Source organism: Rhopalosiphum maidis, chromosome 1 (genome assembly GCF_003676215.2).
Source record: "Rhopalosiphum maidis isolate BTI-1 chromosome 1, ASM367621v3, whole genome shotgun sequence".
Lineage (NCBI taxonomy): Eukaryota > Metazoa > Arthropoda > Insecta > Hemiptera > Aphididae > Rhopalosiphum > Rhopalosiphum maidis.
In genome coordinates, this window is record NC_040877.1 from 23,349,987 (window position 1) to 23,362,766 (window position 12,780).

General features: G+C 27.6%; 1 protein-coding gene across 1 annotated transcript; it reads left to right on the forward strand.

Annotated features, from left to right (window-relative positions):
• Positions 1-9,634, forward strand: LOC113560924 (importin-5). Its single transcript, XM_026967051.1, has 19 exons — positions 1-472; positions 1,585-1,734; positions 1,801-2,027; positions 2,093-2,186; positions 2,249-2,353; positions 2,412-2,537; positions 2,594-2,805; positions 2,895-3,017; positions 3,082-3,190; positions 3,261-3,414; positions 3,895-4,226; positions 4,290-4,419; positions 4,475-4,840; positions 6,082-6,194; positions 6,270-6,410; positions 6,480-6,629; positions 6,688-7,058; positions 7,119-7,338; positions 8,557-9,634. The coding sequence occupies exons 1-19, from the start codon at positions 386-388 to the stop codon at positions 8,644-8,646; spliced, it is 3,300 nt and encodes a 1,099-aa protein (XP_026822852.1). The 5' UTR covers positions 1-385; the 3' UTR covers positions 8,647-9,634.
• Positions 9,635-12,780: the final 3,146 nt, after the last annotated feature.

Sequence of the window (12,780 nt, forward strand, 5' to 3'; positions counted from 1 at the left end):
TATATTCGTAACCAAACCATCATTATCGTGAACCGTGGACCGTAGTCTCACATTTTTATGCTCTACGCCTCAACAGTCAACTTTACTGATTTGCAGCGTGTAGGAGCAAGGACTAAAGGACTAAAGGATAAAAGATAAACTTTAATTCAGAATTCTTAAGCACATCGCCGGCCCTGCGGAACGGAGTACGCATTACGAAATCCGAACTAAAGCCGGATTGGCGAAGCACGGGCATACATTTTAACCGGTAGTACAACAACTCGTGGTCGTCAGTGACATCCGCTTGCCGGCAACAATACACGCTAACGGGTGTTTAATCATCGATAACAAGGTTTGCAGCGCAATAACTATCACAGGAACCGAGACCGTCATCACGAACTCAATCATGGCCGGAGGCGACAATATGGGTGATTTCCATCAAATACTCGCTAGCCTGCTGAGTACTGACAACAATGTGCGACTGACCGCCGAGGTAAATTAATATTTTTCACTGTAAGTCGATTATGGAATGGGTGGCCGTTTATTCCTCATTACCTCAAGGGTTGTGGTAGTTGTTCGAGTCCCTCGTTTGTCTCCAATGCCTAGTGTATAATCTGTTTATCATTGCATTTATTCATTGAATAAGTAATTTGAACTATAAGGTATAATGTGTGCGTTTGAAAACTGTTATTTCTCTTAAATTTTGTAATGTTTCCACTGATTGTCTGTTTAAGTCTGAGTATCAATATTGTGAATACTCGTCAACTACTTGTTGATTTTGATTTAATTTGTGTTAACAACTGAAATTATATATATCTACTTTAATCTTCTCATGGATTTCTTAAATGTAACTTTTGTTACATGGTATTGCAAATTTGTTTGTTGTTATGATTTAGTAGAAATACCTAATTATTTTTATTTATTTTTTTATTTCAATTTTTATTCAGTAATCATTATTATTTAGAACGTGATATTGTTTTACTTAAGTTTGAAGTTTCTAGATTAGACCATTAAAAGGTTTAATTTAAGCCAAGTTTCCATTTAACTGTTTCATGTTGTGTTTTTTACAAATATAAAATAAATAATTGGTTACAAGTTACTTATAAGTTGAGCTATATTCAACTACATGGTACTGTAGGATAGTGGTAATTCAGTTCAATACTCTGTTCACTGAGAGAATAGTATCTCTGCACATACAACTGACAAAAATTAAATTTGTCCCTATTCGAAAGCAACTGGTGGTAAGGGGGTGGCCTAACTGTTTCGTGCTATAGTGGGAAGAAACAATGAGTTTTAATCTGCAGCACAGCACTTTACTCTCTATGAATAGAGTATATTTTAACATTTTTTTTTTTAATAGTTAAATGATTTTCATTAAAATATTTCCTTTAAATTAAATGAATCCAATAAACTTGGTTTCAGTTTAATTAAATTATTCTATTTTTTTTTTTATCCCTTATGAACTATATACTTTAGTATATAATAGACTTTTCTAAGATAACTATTAAATTACCTCTACTTATTAGGTTATATGGATGGTAAACTGTAATTGTTTTTTTTATTTTATACTTGAATTTATATTATAACATTTTTTTTTCTTTTTAGGAAACGTATCAAGCGTTACCTTTAGAAACAAAAGTATCATATTTATTCAATGCTGTACAAAATCAAGCCGGTGATATAGATGAAAAACAAGTGGCAGCTGTAATGTTGCGTAGGCTTATGGCTAATGAATTCATGGATTTTTATTCTCATGTTAGTTCTTTTTTTACTTAAATGTATGGATTTATTTGTTTTTTTTTAACTAACTTTTAATTTTAGTTGTCACCTGAAAATCAGAAACAGTTTAAAAACAATTTGTTATTAAGCGTAAATAATGAAAAAAATGACATATTACGTAGACGCATGTGTGATGTTGCTTCCGAGGTAGCTAGAAATCAGCTGGATGATGATGGTAATAACAGCTGGCCAGAATTTTTGAATTTCCTGTTTCAATGTGCTAATTCTCCTTCAAATGATATGAAAGATTCTGCGCTTAGAATGTTCACGTTAGTAAAGCATTTTTGATACTTAAATTAAAATTTGTCTTTTACTAATTTTTTTCATATATTAGAAATGTACCTGGGGTTTTTGGTAATCAACAATCAAATTATTTGGTTGTGATAAAACAAATGCTTCAACAATCATTAAATGTACCTGATTCAAATGTAAGTCTTAACAGCTATTAGTTGTTTATAAATTTCACTTATTCATTTTTTTTTTTTTATAGGTACAAGTACAAGCTGTGAAAGCTATTTGTGCTTTCATATTACATCATGATAAAGTTATAGAAATTCAAAAACAATTTACTGATTTATTACCAAACATGATGAGAGTAAGGCTTTATAAATAATTGAATAAAATAAAAAAACTACTGTATTTTGTTTTTATAGATAACAAATGAAAGCTTAATAGCTGAAGAAGATGATTCTTTGATTAAACTATTGGTTGAATTAGCTGAAAATGCACCAAAGTTTTTAAGATCTCAGTTGTCAAATATTGTAGAAATGTGTTTGAGGGTAATTTAATTCTTTTATGTAAATATTGTTCAGAGTTATATTATTAATATTTTTAGTATCTTGGAAACGAAGAGGCAAGTGAATCATACCGCCAGATGTGCCTTGAAGTAATTGTTACATTAGCTGAAACAGCTCCAGCAATGATGCGTAAAGAGTCATCTAAGTATATCATACAGTTAATTGGACAGGTATTAGAACTTATGGCTACTGTGGAAGATGATGATGATTGGGGTACTCAAGATGATCCAGATGAAACTGACCAAGAAAGGTATTACTACTTTTATTGGCAATTCATTCTTTATCGTGCATTTTAATATTTCAAAGTATCTAATGTGTTTGTGTATTATTTGTTTTAAGTATGAGTGTTATAGCTGAATCTGCACTGGACAGACTAGCTTGTGGTCTTGGTGGTAAAACAATGTTGCCACATATATTAAGTAATGTCTCATCAATGTTAGCCAATCCAAGTTGGAAATATAGGTAAAAAATATAATTTGGATATATTTTATTTCTTTATATTTATCCAATTATTTTAATATTTTAGACATGCTGCATTGATGGCAATATCAGCTGTAGGCGAAGGTTGTCATAAACAAATGTTGCCTATGCTCCCAGAAATTTTGGATGGAATTTTAACTTTCTTACAAGATCCAGTAAGTAATTTAATGTTACAACTTACAATTCAAAATAATGTTATCGCTAATGTTATTATTATTTGTTTAGCATCCTAGAGTAAGATATTCAATGTGCAATGCAATAGGACAGATGGCAGCAGACTTTGCTCCCACGTTTCAAAAAAAATTCCATGACAAAATTGTGCCTGCTATATTACTGTTACTTGAAGATAATTTGAATCCTAGAGTACAAGCACATGCAGGTAAATTATATTGTTAATAAATTATAATCTACTTAAATTAAAATGTTATTCAATATTTTCAATATAATTATTAATTGTAGTTATCTTAATAGATAATGAAATATACAAAATTAGTAAAAATTGTAGTCGGAAAAAATGTAATTCAATACAAGGAAAAACATTTAATTTTTGGAATTAAGTTATCATAGATTTATGACTTCATTCATCAAAAATATTTATATTTGTGTATTAGGAGGAGAAAATGATATCATAATAATAACTGTATAATATTGAAATATTATAATTTATAAACCTAATTTATTATTTTAATTTTAATATTCCTTGTTTCGACTATAATTATTTTTTATCATATAAATTAGTATTAATTGTAATTAGTTTTAGGCGTTTTAAATTTAGATATATTAGTTATTTCTATTATTAGATGTGTAATTATTTTTAATATAATAAATTAATGATATTGAATTTTTAAATTATTTTTAGGAGCTGCTCTTGTAAACTTTTGCGAAGATTGCCCAAAAAGAACACTTTTATCTTACATGGATCTGATTATGGTAAAACTTGAAAGTATATTGCAAGCCCGTATTGCTGATCTTGTGAAAGGTGGTGGTAGACGACTAGTATTAGAGCAAATGGTAACCACTATTGCATCTGTAGCTGACACATGCGAAGGAGATTTTGTTAAATTTTATGACCATCTTATGCCATGCTTAAAAGAAATCATTCGTAATGCTGTTGCTCCTGAATTAAAGCTGTTGAGAGGCAAAACAATAGAATGTGTTAGCTTGATAGGTTTGGCTGTTGGACAAGAGAAAGTAAGTTAATTAATAATTATAACATTTATTTTATTGAAATGTATAAAATTGTGTTCTATGTAGTTTTTGGCGGACGCTAGTGTTATAATGGATTTAATGCTGGCAACACATAACAAAGATGAGAAACTCTCAGAAGATGATCCACAAACTTCATACTTAATATCATCGTGGGCTCGAATGTGTAAAGTGATGGGTATGTGTTATTCAATTAATTGTGTTTTAATTATTAATAAAGAACAATTTAATAGGTCAACAATTTGAACAGTATCTTCCTTTGGTGATTGGTCCGGTAATGGCTGCGGCTTCATTAAAACCTGAAGTTGCATTGTTAGATAATGATGACATGAGTAATATGACTGACAATAGCGAATGGCAGTTTGTACCCCTAGGGGAACAGCAAAACTTTGGTATTAAGACTTCAGGTCTAGAAGACAAGGCATCAGCCTGTGAAATGCTTGTATGTTATGCACGAGAATTGAAAACTGGTTTTGCACCCTATGCAGAAGATGTTGTTAAACTTATGGTGCCTTTATTAAAATTTTATTTCCATGATAATGTTCGGATTGCTGCAGCTCAAAGCATGCCTAGCCTTTTGGAGTGTGCAGAAATAAGAGGTATGTTAAGAAATTAATTCCTGAGCTACTATACCAGTGTTTCTCAACCGGTGTGTCGCCGGGGAAGTATTAATATTAAATGTACAAACCTTGTTGACTCTATATTTACAAAAATTAATAAGTATTTTTATTGTGTGTCACAAAGTATGAATATTTTTAATAGTGTGTTGCCATAATACAAAGGTTGAGAAACACTGTATTATACACTAACTTTTTTCTTTTTGTCTCATATCAACAATAGAGTGGACCTTAGTTATTGTCTTCTCTAGAAGATGTAAAAGGATAAATATTTTTAATTTCTTCCTTTAAATAATAAACAATAATGTTATCAAATCAACTGTTGAATTGTAATTGTCAAATTTTAATTTTATATAATAGACTAAAAAAAAAAAAAACAAATTATTTGGTAGTGTAGTAAGAAGCATTTATAGTATCTATTTAGCCAGTGATTCTTAACCTTATATGACATGTGATCCACTTAAAAATTTTCTTTAACCATAATTCTCCGAGTTATTTAATTAAAAATATATCATTTTTAATATTAATATATTTTCCTAAAATGTATTTACATATTTATTTTTAATATAATATTTTTTATGAGTTGGTGTTTGGACATCTCCCTTTATATTTATAGATTATGGTTTTATATAAGATAAAAGAAGAAATTTGAGAATATGTTTTATAATTATTTAGTTAAATGGGACACTGAGTTCTATAGGTCATTAATTAATATTTTTGAAGGGCCATATTAGGGATCTGAATATTTTTTGCAGGTCATCAAAGTTCTAATTACATATTTTTAACACTTAATAAAACAATAGGTATTATTTTAAAATTGGATGTAATGAGAACAATATTTTTTTATTTATGATTTGCTATTGCTCATAAAGTTACAAACATTAAGAATATAATTAATATTAGTATATTACAAATATTTGAAAAAACTTAAAATAAAAATGAATTATAAATACAATAAAATAGATAGCTGTAAAGTAAGAAAAATGATCAACCAATATACCAACTGTTGTTGGTAAAATCCAATAATTTATAACGAAAATAATAATTTACAACAATCACTTATAATGTTGCCGTAATATGTGTTGTGTATAATGTATAATATTTAAGTAAATTGTCCTGTTTTAAAATTTAAAGATTTGTTGTTGATTAGTATTAGTATTAAGTTCAATGTGTTTCATCCTCTTTATAATTTATTATTTACAAATTATTTTTGTTTGTAACAGGACCAGAATATTTGCAACATATGTGGGGTTATATTTGTCCTGAACTTTTACAAGCTATTGAATCTGAACCTGAACCAGATGTTAGTGCTGAGATGTATGATGCATTAGGAAAAGTAAATAACTTAAAATAATTATTATAGTTTAATATATTTTAATTGTTATATTTATTTTTTTAATGTAATTTTAAGTGCATAGAATTATTGGGAACAGGATGTTTATCAGACAAATGGATGAAAGATCTATTGCATACTTTGGAAAAAAATTTAAATTCTCACTTTGAAAATGAAGCTCAACGTTTTGAAAGACGCAAAGATGAAGATTACGATGAGGTGTGAATTTATGAGATTTTTTTGTTAATTTATTATTGTAAGTTTTTAATGTAAACTGTATATTATTAGGTTGTAGAGGAAAGACTAGCTTTGGAAGATACTGATGATGTCTACAAATTAAGCAAAATGACTGACATTCTGCATGCTCTTTTTGTTACTTTTAAAACAGACTTCTTTCAGTATTTTGATCTTATTGTACAACAATTTGCTAAACTATTGGTAAGATTTTACTATGTTCATTTATTTCATATTTTAACTTTAAATATCATATTTATAGGATTCTGATAAAAGTGCATCTGATCATCAGTGGGGTCTTTGTGTCTTTGATGACCTTATTGAATTTTGTGGCCCTGGTTGCGCTAAATATCAAGAATATTTCTTGCGACCTATGGTTGGATATGTTACGGATATTAACAGTGAAGTTCGTCAGGCAGCTATTTATGGCTGTGGAGTGCTAGGCATGTGTGGAGGACCTAGTTTTGCGGGTGTGTGTGCTGAGATCATGCCATTCCTTCTACAAGTGATCAACAACAGTGAAGCCCGATCTGCTGAAAACATAAGTGCAACTGAAAATGCAGTATCAGCCATTGCCAAAATATTAGAATTTAACAGTTCAGCTGTTAATGTTAATGAAATATTACCTCTCTGGTAAAACAAAAACGATAACTCGATAATTTTGTTTAAAATAATATCAATACAATTTTTTAGGCTGTGCAACTTACCAGTTTGTGAAGATACTGATGAAGCTCCATTTGTATACGGTTACTTGTGTAAGCTCATTGAAAATCACCATCCTTTGGTATTAGGACAAAACAATTCCAATATCCCTAGTTTAATAAGGATTATTGCTGAAGCATTTTTGCGAGATGCAATTGACAGGTCACATACTGTTGCCCAGCGAATGATTATGATTGTTAATGGAATACAGGTAATTATAGTATTTTATTTTAACTTGATATAATATAAAATGTATACATATATTTATAACAGACATAAACATTTTTATATTTTCCAATTTTTTTTTTTATTACTGATTTGATTGAATTCCTTATTGTTATTTTTCCAAAAAATCATAGATTTTTATATAGTAAAATCTCGTTACAACAAATTGCAGGGGACCGAATTTTTTTTCTTTGTTTTAACAGAAATTTCATTGTAACAAAAATTTTAATAAGCTCTTTATAAGCCCTGATTTTTGGCAGGAGACTTCTATGACTTCTAACGGAAATTTACTGTATTATTATTTTTATTATATTGAACAATTTGTAATTACTTACACAAGCTTATTAATTAATTATTTAAGTTAATTTATTTATTTAATTTAGAACATACAAAAGTAGGTTTTCTAAAAAGTAAGGTTACGCAATTTAAAAATACATTAAATACATACATTTTTATCAAATTTATAGATAGAAATAAACTTGTACCACAATAATATGTATTATTATAAATTGTATAATGTCATATAAACATTTGGGAGGAGGATCCAGATCCCATGGACACTCCCCACTCACCCGTAAATCCGCCACTGGTTCTGTAACTAACTGAGAAACTGGTGAAAGTTTAAAAATGCAAGAATTTTATGTTCTTTGGATAGGAAATTGTTATTCACTCCCTTATAATCTGGATTTCTTACACAATGATCAACATTTTTTAATGAGCTCAAGAAGTATTTAGGTGGATAACAACAAATAATTAGGTGAAAGAGACTGTTGATAAGTGACTAAAGGATGTGGTAGCGAGTTCTTTAACACTGGTGACAAAAATATCTAGTGTCAAATGTGCCATGCCAACAAAAATGTATCATTTTAAAAAGTTATTATTTGGAAAGATAACTAAATGCCTGTGGTACAATTTGAATATTTCATGAAAATATTTGTTCTTCTCAATTAAAAAAAAAATCTAGTCTCACCTTATGGATGATTCTCATACATAAAATATTAATCAATTAAAAATATAAAAATCGATAAAATATTAAATTACATTAACTAACCTAACTAAAATTGTATGGGAATATGATGTGATGACTGATGATATAATAATATTATAATATTTATAAATTATGTTTTTTGTTATTTATTAATACAAATTTTGTGTAAATATTTAATTCTAATTAATTATTTTGTTATTTAAAATATGTTTTTAGACAAACCAAGAGGTATTTAATGCATGTTTAGCTGTATTGAATCCAGAACAGATGAAGGTGTTACAAAGTCTTATAATGGCTAATAATTGATTTTGACATTTACTCGTTAATATTTTATTTTTGTGACAAATTTGAATCTTTACTATAACCCCGCTTCTATTATTTTTAATTTATGTCATCCACTTGTTATTTTTTGTTATATAGTAACAAAATTAAATGATTTCGAAGATGTATTAAAAATATTTGAAATTTTAATACTCTTAAAAATTAAAATTAAATTAATGTTATATACTTATTATATAAACATTGTATGATTTAAATTGATAATATTATGTACTACTACTTTTGTAATATACATTTTATTTTATATCTAGATATCATTGATGATAATTTTTACTCATAATTTTATTTTATAATGTAAAATAATATTTTCTGTATTTAACTATCAATTACTATTTATAACTACTAATTACATATTGTTTTTTGCCGTATTAGAAAACATAAGAGTACGCTAAGTTATAATTTTTCCTTCAGATTTAGTAACATGTTAAATTATTGTTATCACTCAAGTTTTCATCAAAATGTCTATTTATGATAGAAAATATCTTGTAGCAACTGATATTGTATGCTTCTCTTTATGAGTACATTATTATATAGATCATATTGTAATTTTTTTTTTTGCAGAAGTTAGAACATTACTTACAGTCTAATTTATTTATGCAATGATGAAATATTTAAAAATGTGAATTATGAAAAAAAAAAAAATCAGTTTTTAAGATTAAAGTGGATGTTATCTTACCTTATTAATGCTTACTATGATTGAATCAAACTGCATATTATTATTATTTTAGAATTTGTAATTGTTTTCAAAATACGTTATTAAAAATATTATGTTTGAGGAGAAACGTGTTAGAAATGTGACCCATCTGCAATATTAATGAATTTCCGTTACCATATTTTGGTATTCAATGCAGTGTTGATAATATTAACGAATTTACAATTGTATAATGAATAATATGTGAAATGTATTTAAATGAAATATTATGATCATGTTCTATAAATAGACTACTAAAGATTACATCTGTGTTTTCTAAACCTTTTCCAGTAACCTGAGTATGATAATTTTTTTTGATAAACCGTGGATTTACATATATATTATTTTATATGTTTTTGGAACTATTCACAAGTTTATGCATAATATGGAACATTTTAAGGCAGTGTTTCTCAACTGGTGTATCGCCTGGCAAATCCAAACGTGTTGTGGGAAGTACTAATATTAAATGTACGAACCTTGTTGACACTATATTTACAAAAATTAATAGGTATTATTCTTATTTTTTTTTTTTATTGTGTGTCACAATGTATGAAAAATTTTAATAGTGTGTCACCATAATACAAAGGTTGAGAAACACTGTTAAAATATACATTTTATAATTTTTCAATTTTTGTACTGCATGTTATTAAGAAATTCATAATAAGTTGATTGTTGTTTTCTTAATGCAAAATATTTTAATTTCTGAGTGAAGTGATAAATATAATGGTTTTACAATTATGAGTTTTTGTATGATCAGTAAAAACGCTTCAATCTTTAATTTTAAGGATGGTTTTAGTTTGGTTCTTTAGAATATAAAAGGAAACAATTCCCTATATTTTTTAAAATAATTGGCTTACCAAAAAAAAAAAAAAAAATACTGGTTTATCTTTATAAACTCGCACTTTTTTATATCGTCAATCTAGGTGATTGTTGTAATTCAAAAATAAATCTGTGAACTTGAATTTTTCACCAATTATTTACGAGTACATTATTATTTTCTAAACATACTATAGTCTTTAAAATATTATTGCTTTGTGTGTTATTTATAAACATCTTAATATATTAGATTTTTAGATTTTCTTTTTATGTATGATACAATTAATTGATAGCGAGCAAAAAATATTTGATGGTTTATTAAGATTAGGTTCCTCGTAAGTTTTTCTACATTTTGAAATAAAAAAATATCGATTATATATTAATATTATTTTTTTAGATGTTTCGTGTTCGAATTTGACGAAATTGATAAAAACAATTATGTTGTTCTGCCTAATTCAAAATATACGTTGGGTCTTGATTCTTTTCGTCATTTCGTATATTATTTTTACAGTACACAATGACGTTTTAAAATAGTTTTTTAGTAAGTATTTAGTATTTAAATTGTTCTAAGGTACCTATAAGTCCTGTCACGGACCACGGTGCCAATAGATATTCACTTATTTGAGTTCTTCGCATACCCAGTATTCTTGTCGATGCGCATACTTAGCCGGTTGCTAGGAGTCGTAGGAACATCTCGTTTAAGTCCCATCTTTGTTGGTTCCACATTCCTTCTAATCTGAATCTCCACCTAAAGCTTCTACGTCTTTTTTCACCACATCCTCTCATTTCATACCTACTTAGACAATATATGCGATTTGTTTTTGCTAAAAGTTAATTCAATACATTTTTATTGTACCAATGCAATAAATAAACAGATTATAATACAAACACACGTGTTATGAGAATAGATATGATTTAAACATCAATATATTTTTGAATATTTTCGATAACCACCAATAAAATATCTTAAATTAGTTACCTAATTTTAATACATTTTTAAAACCTAAAATTGATCAATTTATTTACATCATTTTTTCCTACATAGCAAAGCAAGAAGATTTCTTTATTATTTTTTTTTTTTATTTAACTTTTATTGCTCTTTATTATTTTACTTATCTTTACAGTAATATACTTTATCTATACAAACTAGTGGTTTTAAACCGGTGTGCCGTGAGTGCTCTTGAAGTGTGCCGCGAAAAATCTGTTAATAGTTTTATTAGTATGTACGTACCTATTCATATGACGTATGTATAGGATATATATATATGATATGCTTCACATATATGGATTGGTGTGCCGCGAAAATTTTGTAGGAGATTAAGTGTGCCGCATGGTTAAAAAGGTTGAAAACTACTGACACAAAACCAAAGGCTATCATTCATAAGTGGAACATTTTTGAGCTATGCAGGACGTAGACTATACATTTTAAAATGCTAATTTATTGCTTCAAAATTAAACTATAAAAAAAACATTGGTGGGGTCCTAGGCCATTAGATAATACATATTCTTACATTTATATTTGATAAATAAATAAATAAATACCTAATATAGGTCAAACCACTTCAGTGTTTAAATAACAAAGTAAAATGGATTATTCAAGGCGTACCTACAAATTGTTATTGAAGCGTTACTGTGTATAAGTAAAACTGAGACCACAATTAACTATTTATAATATTTCTATTATTTTATTAACCATAAAAATATATTTATTTAATTTTACAAATCACTAGGCCAAAATTCTAAGTCTGTTTGCATAGGTAATGAAATTGATACTTTTGTAAAACAGAATGAATTATCTATAAGGCTATACCTATAGGTAATGTTATAGAGTATGTACAAGTGATTCGACGTTTTGTTACGTTGAAAATTCAATTAAGTATTTTAGTTTGTGATATTACATATTTTATGAGTGCATTTCTTGTGAGTTAGTTAAAGCAGTAATTACAACTAAGGTCTCTAAATATTGTGCGAAAGCTACATTCATGAAAATCGTGAAAATAATAAATTATGACGATAATGAGTAGGTATTGACGACGATCGTTATTATACAGCCGAAGTTTCTGTTATATATGTACTGTGTACATGTACTTAAATAGTATTATTATAGTAAACAAAACGCATGTGGCTTAAATCATATTTACTCTAAAACGCGCCGCCTACGATTTACCCACGTACAACTCGTACAAGTTTTCAGCGAACGTAATATTGACAATAAATAAATTAGGCATTTATCGGTAGGTACCTATAGGTATACCTTCTAATTACGAATTTCAAGCAGACTACAACAGATATTGAGATATTATATTATCATTATTGACGCTTTGAATACAACTCATTTACAATATTACAATAAACTTAAGGTTTTTTGTCTCCAAAAAAAGTACCTATCTCTACGGGCTCAACGTGTATTACTTATTTAAAAGTAAAAATTTAAAAAAATAAAAACAACATAAAATTGAAGAAATTTTAATTGATTTGCTATTTCACAGATGATTGTTGCTGTCTTATTATTATTGAAATCAATGAAAGCAAAACTGCATACATCAATATCAATTCATTATAGTATAAGTAGTTAGTAGGTATAGTATAAATCA

Excerpts from the sequence above, each read along its gene's own strand:
- LOC113560924 (XM_026967051.1), top strand. The coding sequence starts at position 386 with ATGGCCGGAGGCGACAATATGGGTGATTTCCATCAAATACTCGCTAGC. Across the intron at positions 473-1,584 it reads ATGTGCGACTGACCGCCGAG|GAAACGTATCAAGCGTTACC; the intron begins GTAAATTAATAT and ends TTTTCTTTTTAG. Across the intron at positions 1,735-1,800 it reads TCATGGATTTTTATTCTCAT|TTGTCACCTGAAAATCAGAA; the intron begins GTTAGTTCTTTT and ends TTTTAATTTTAG.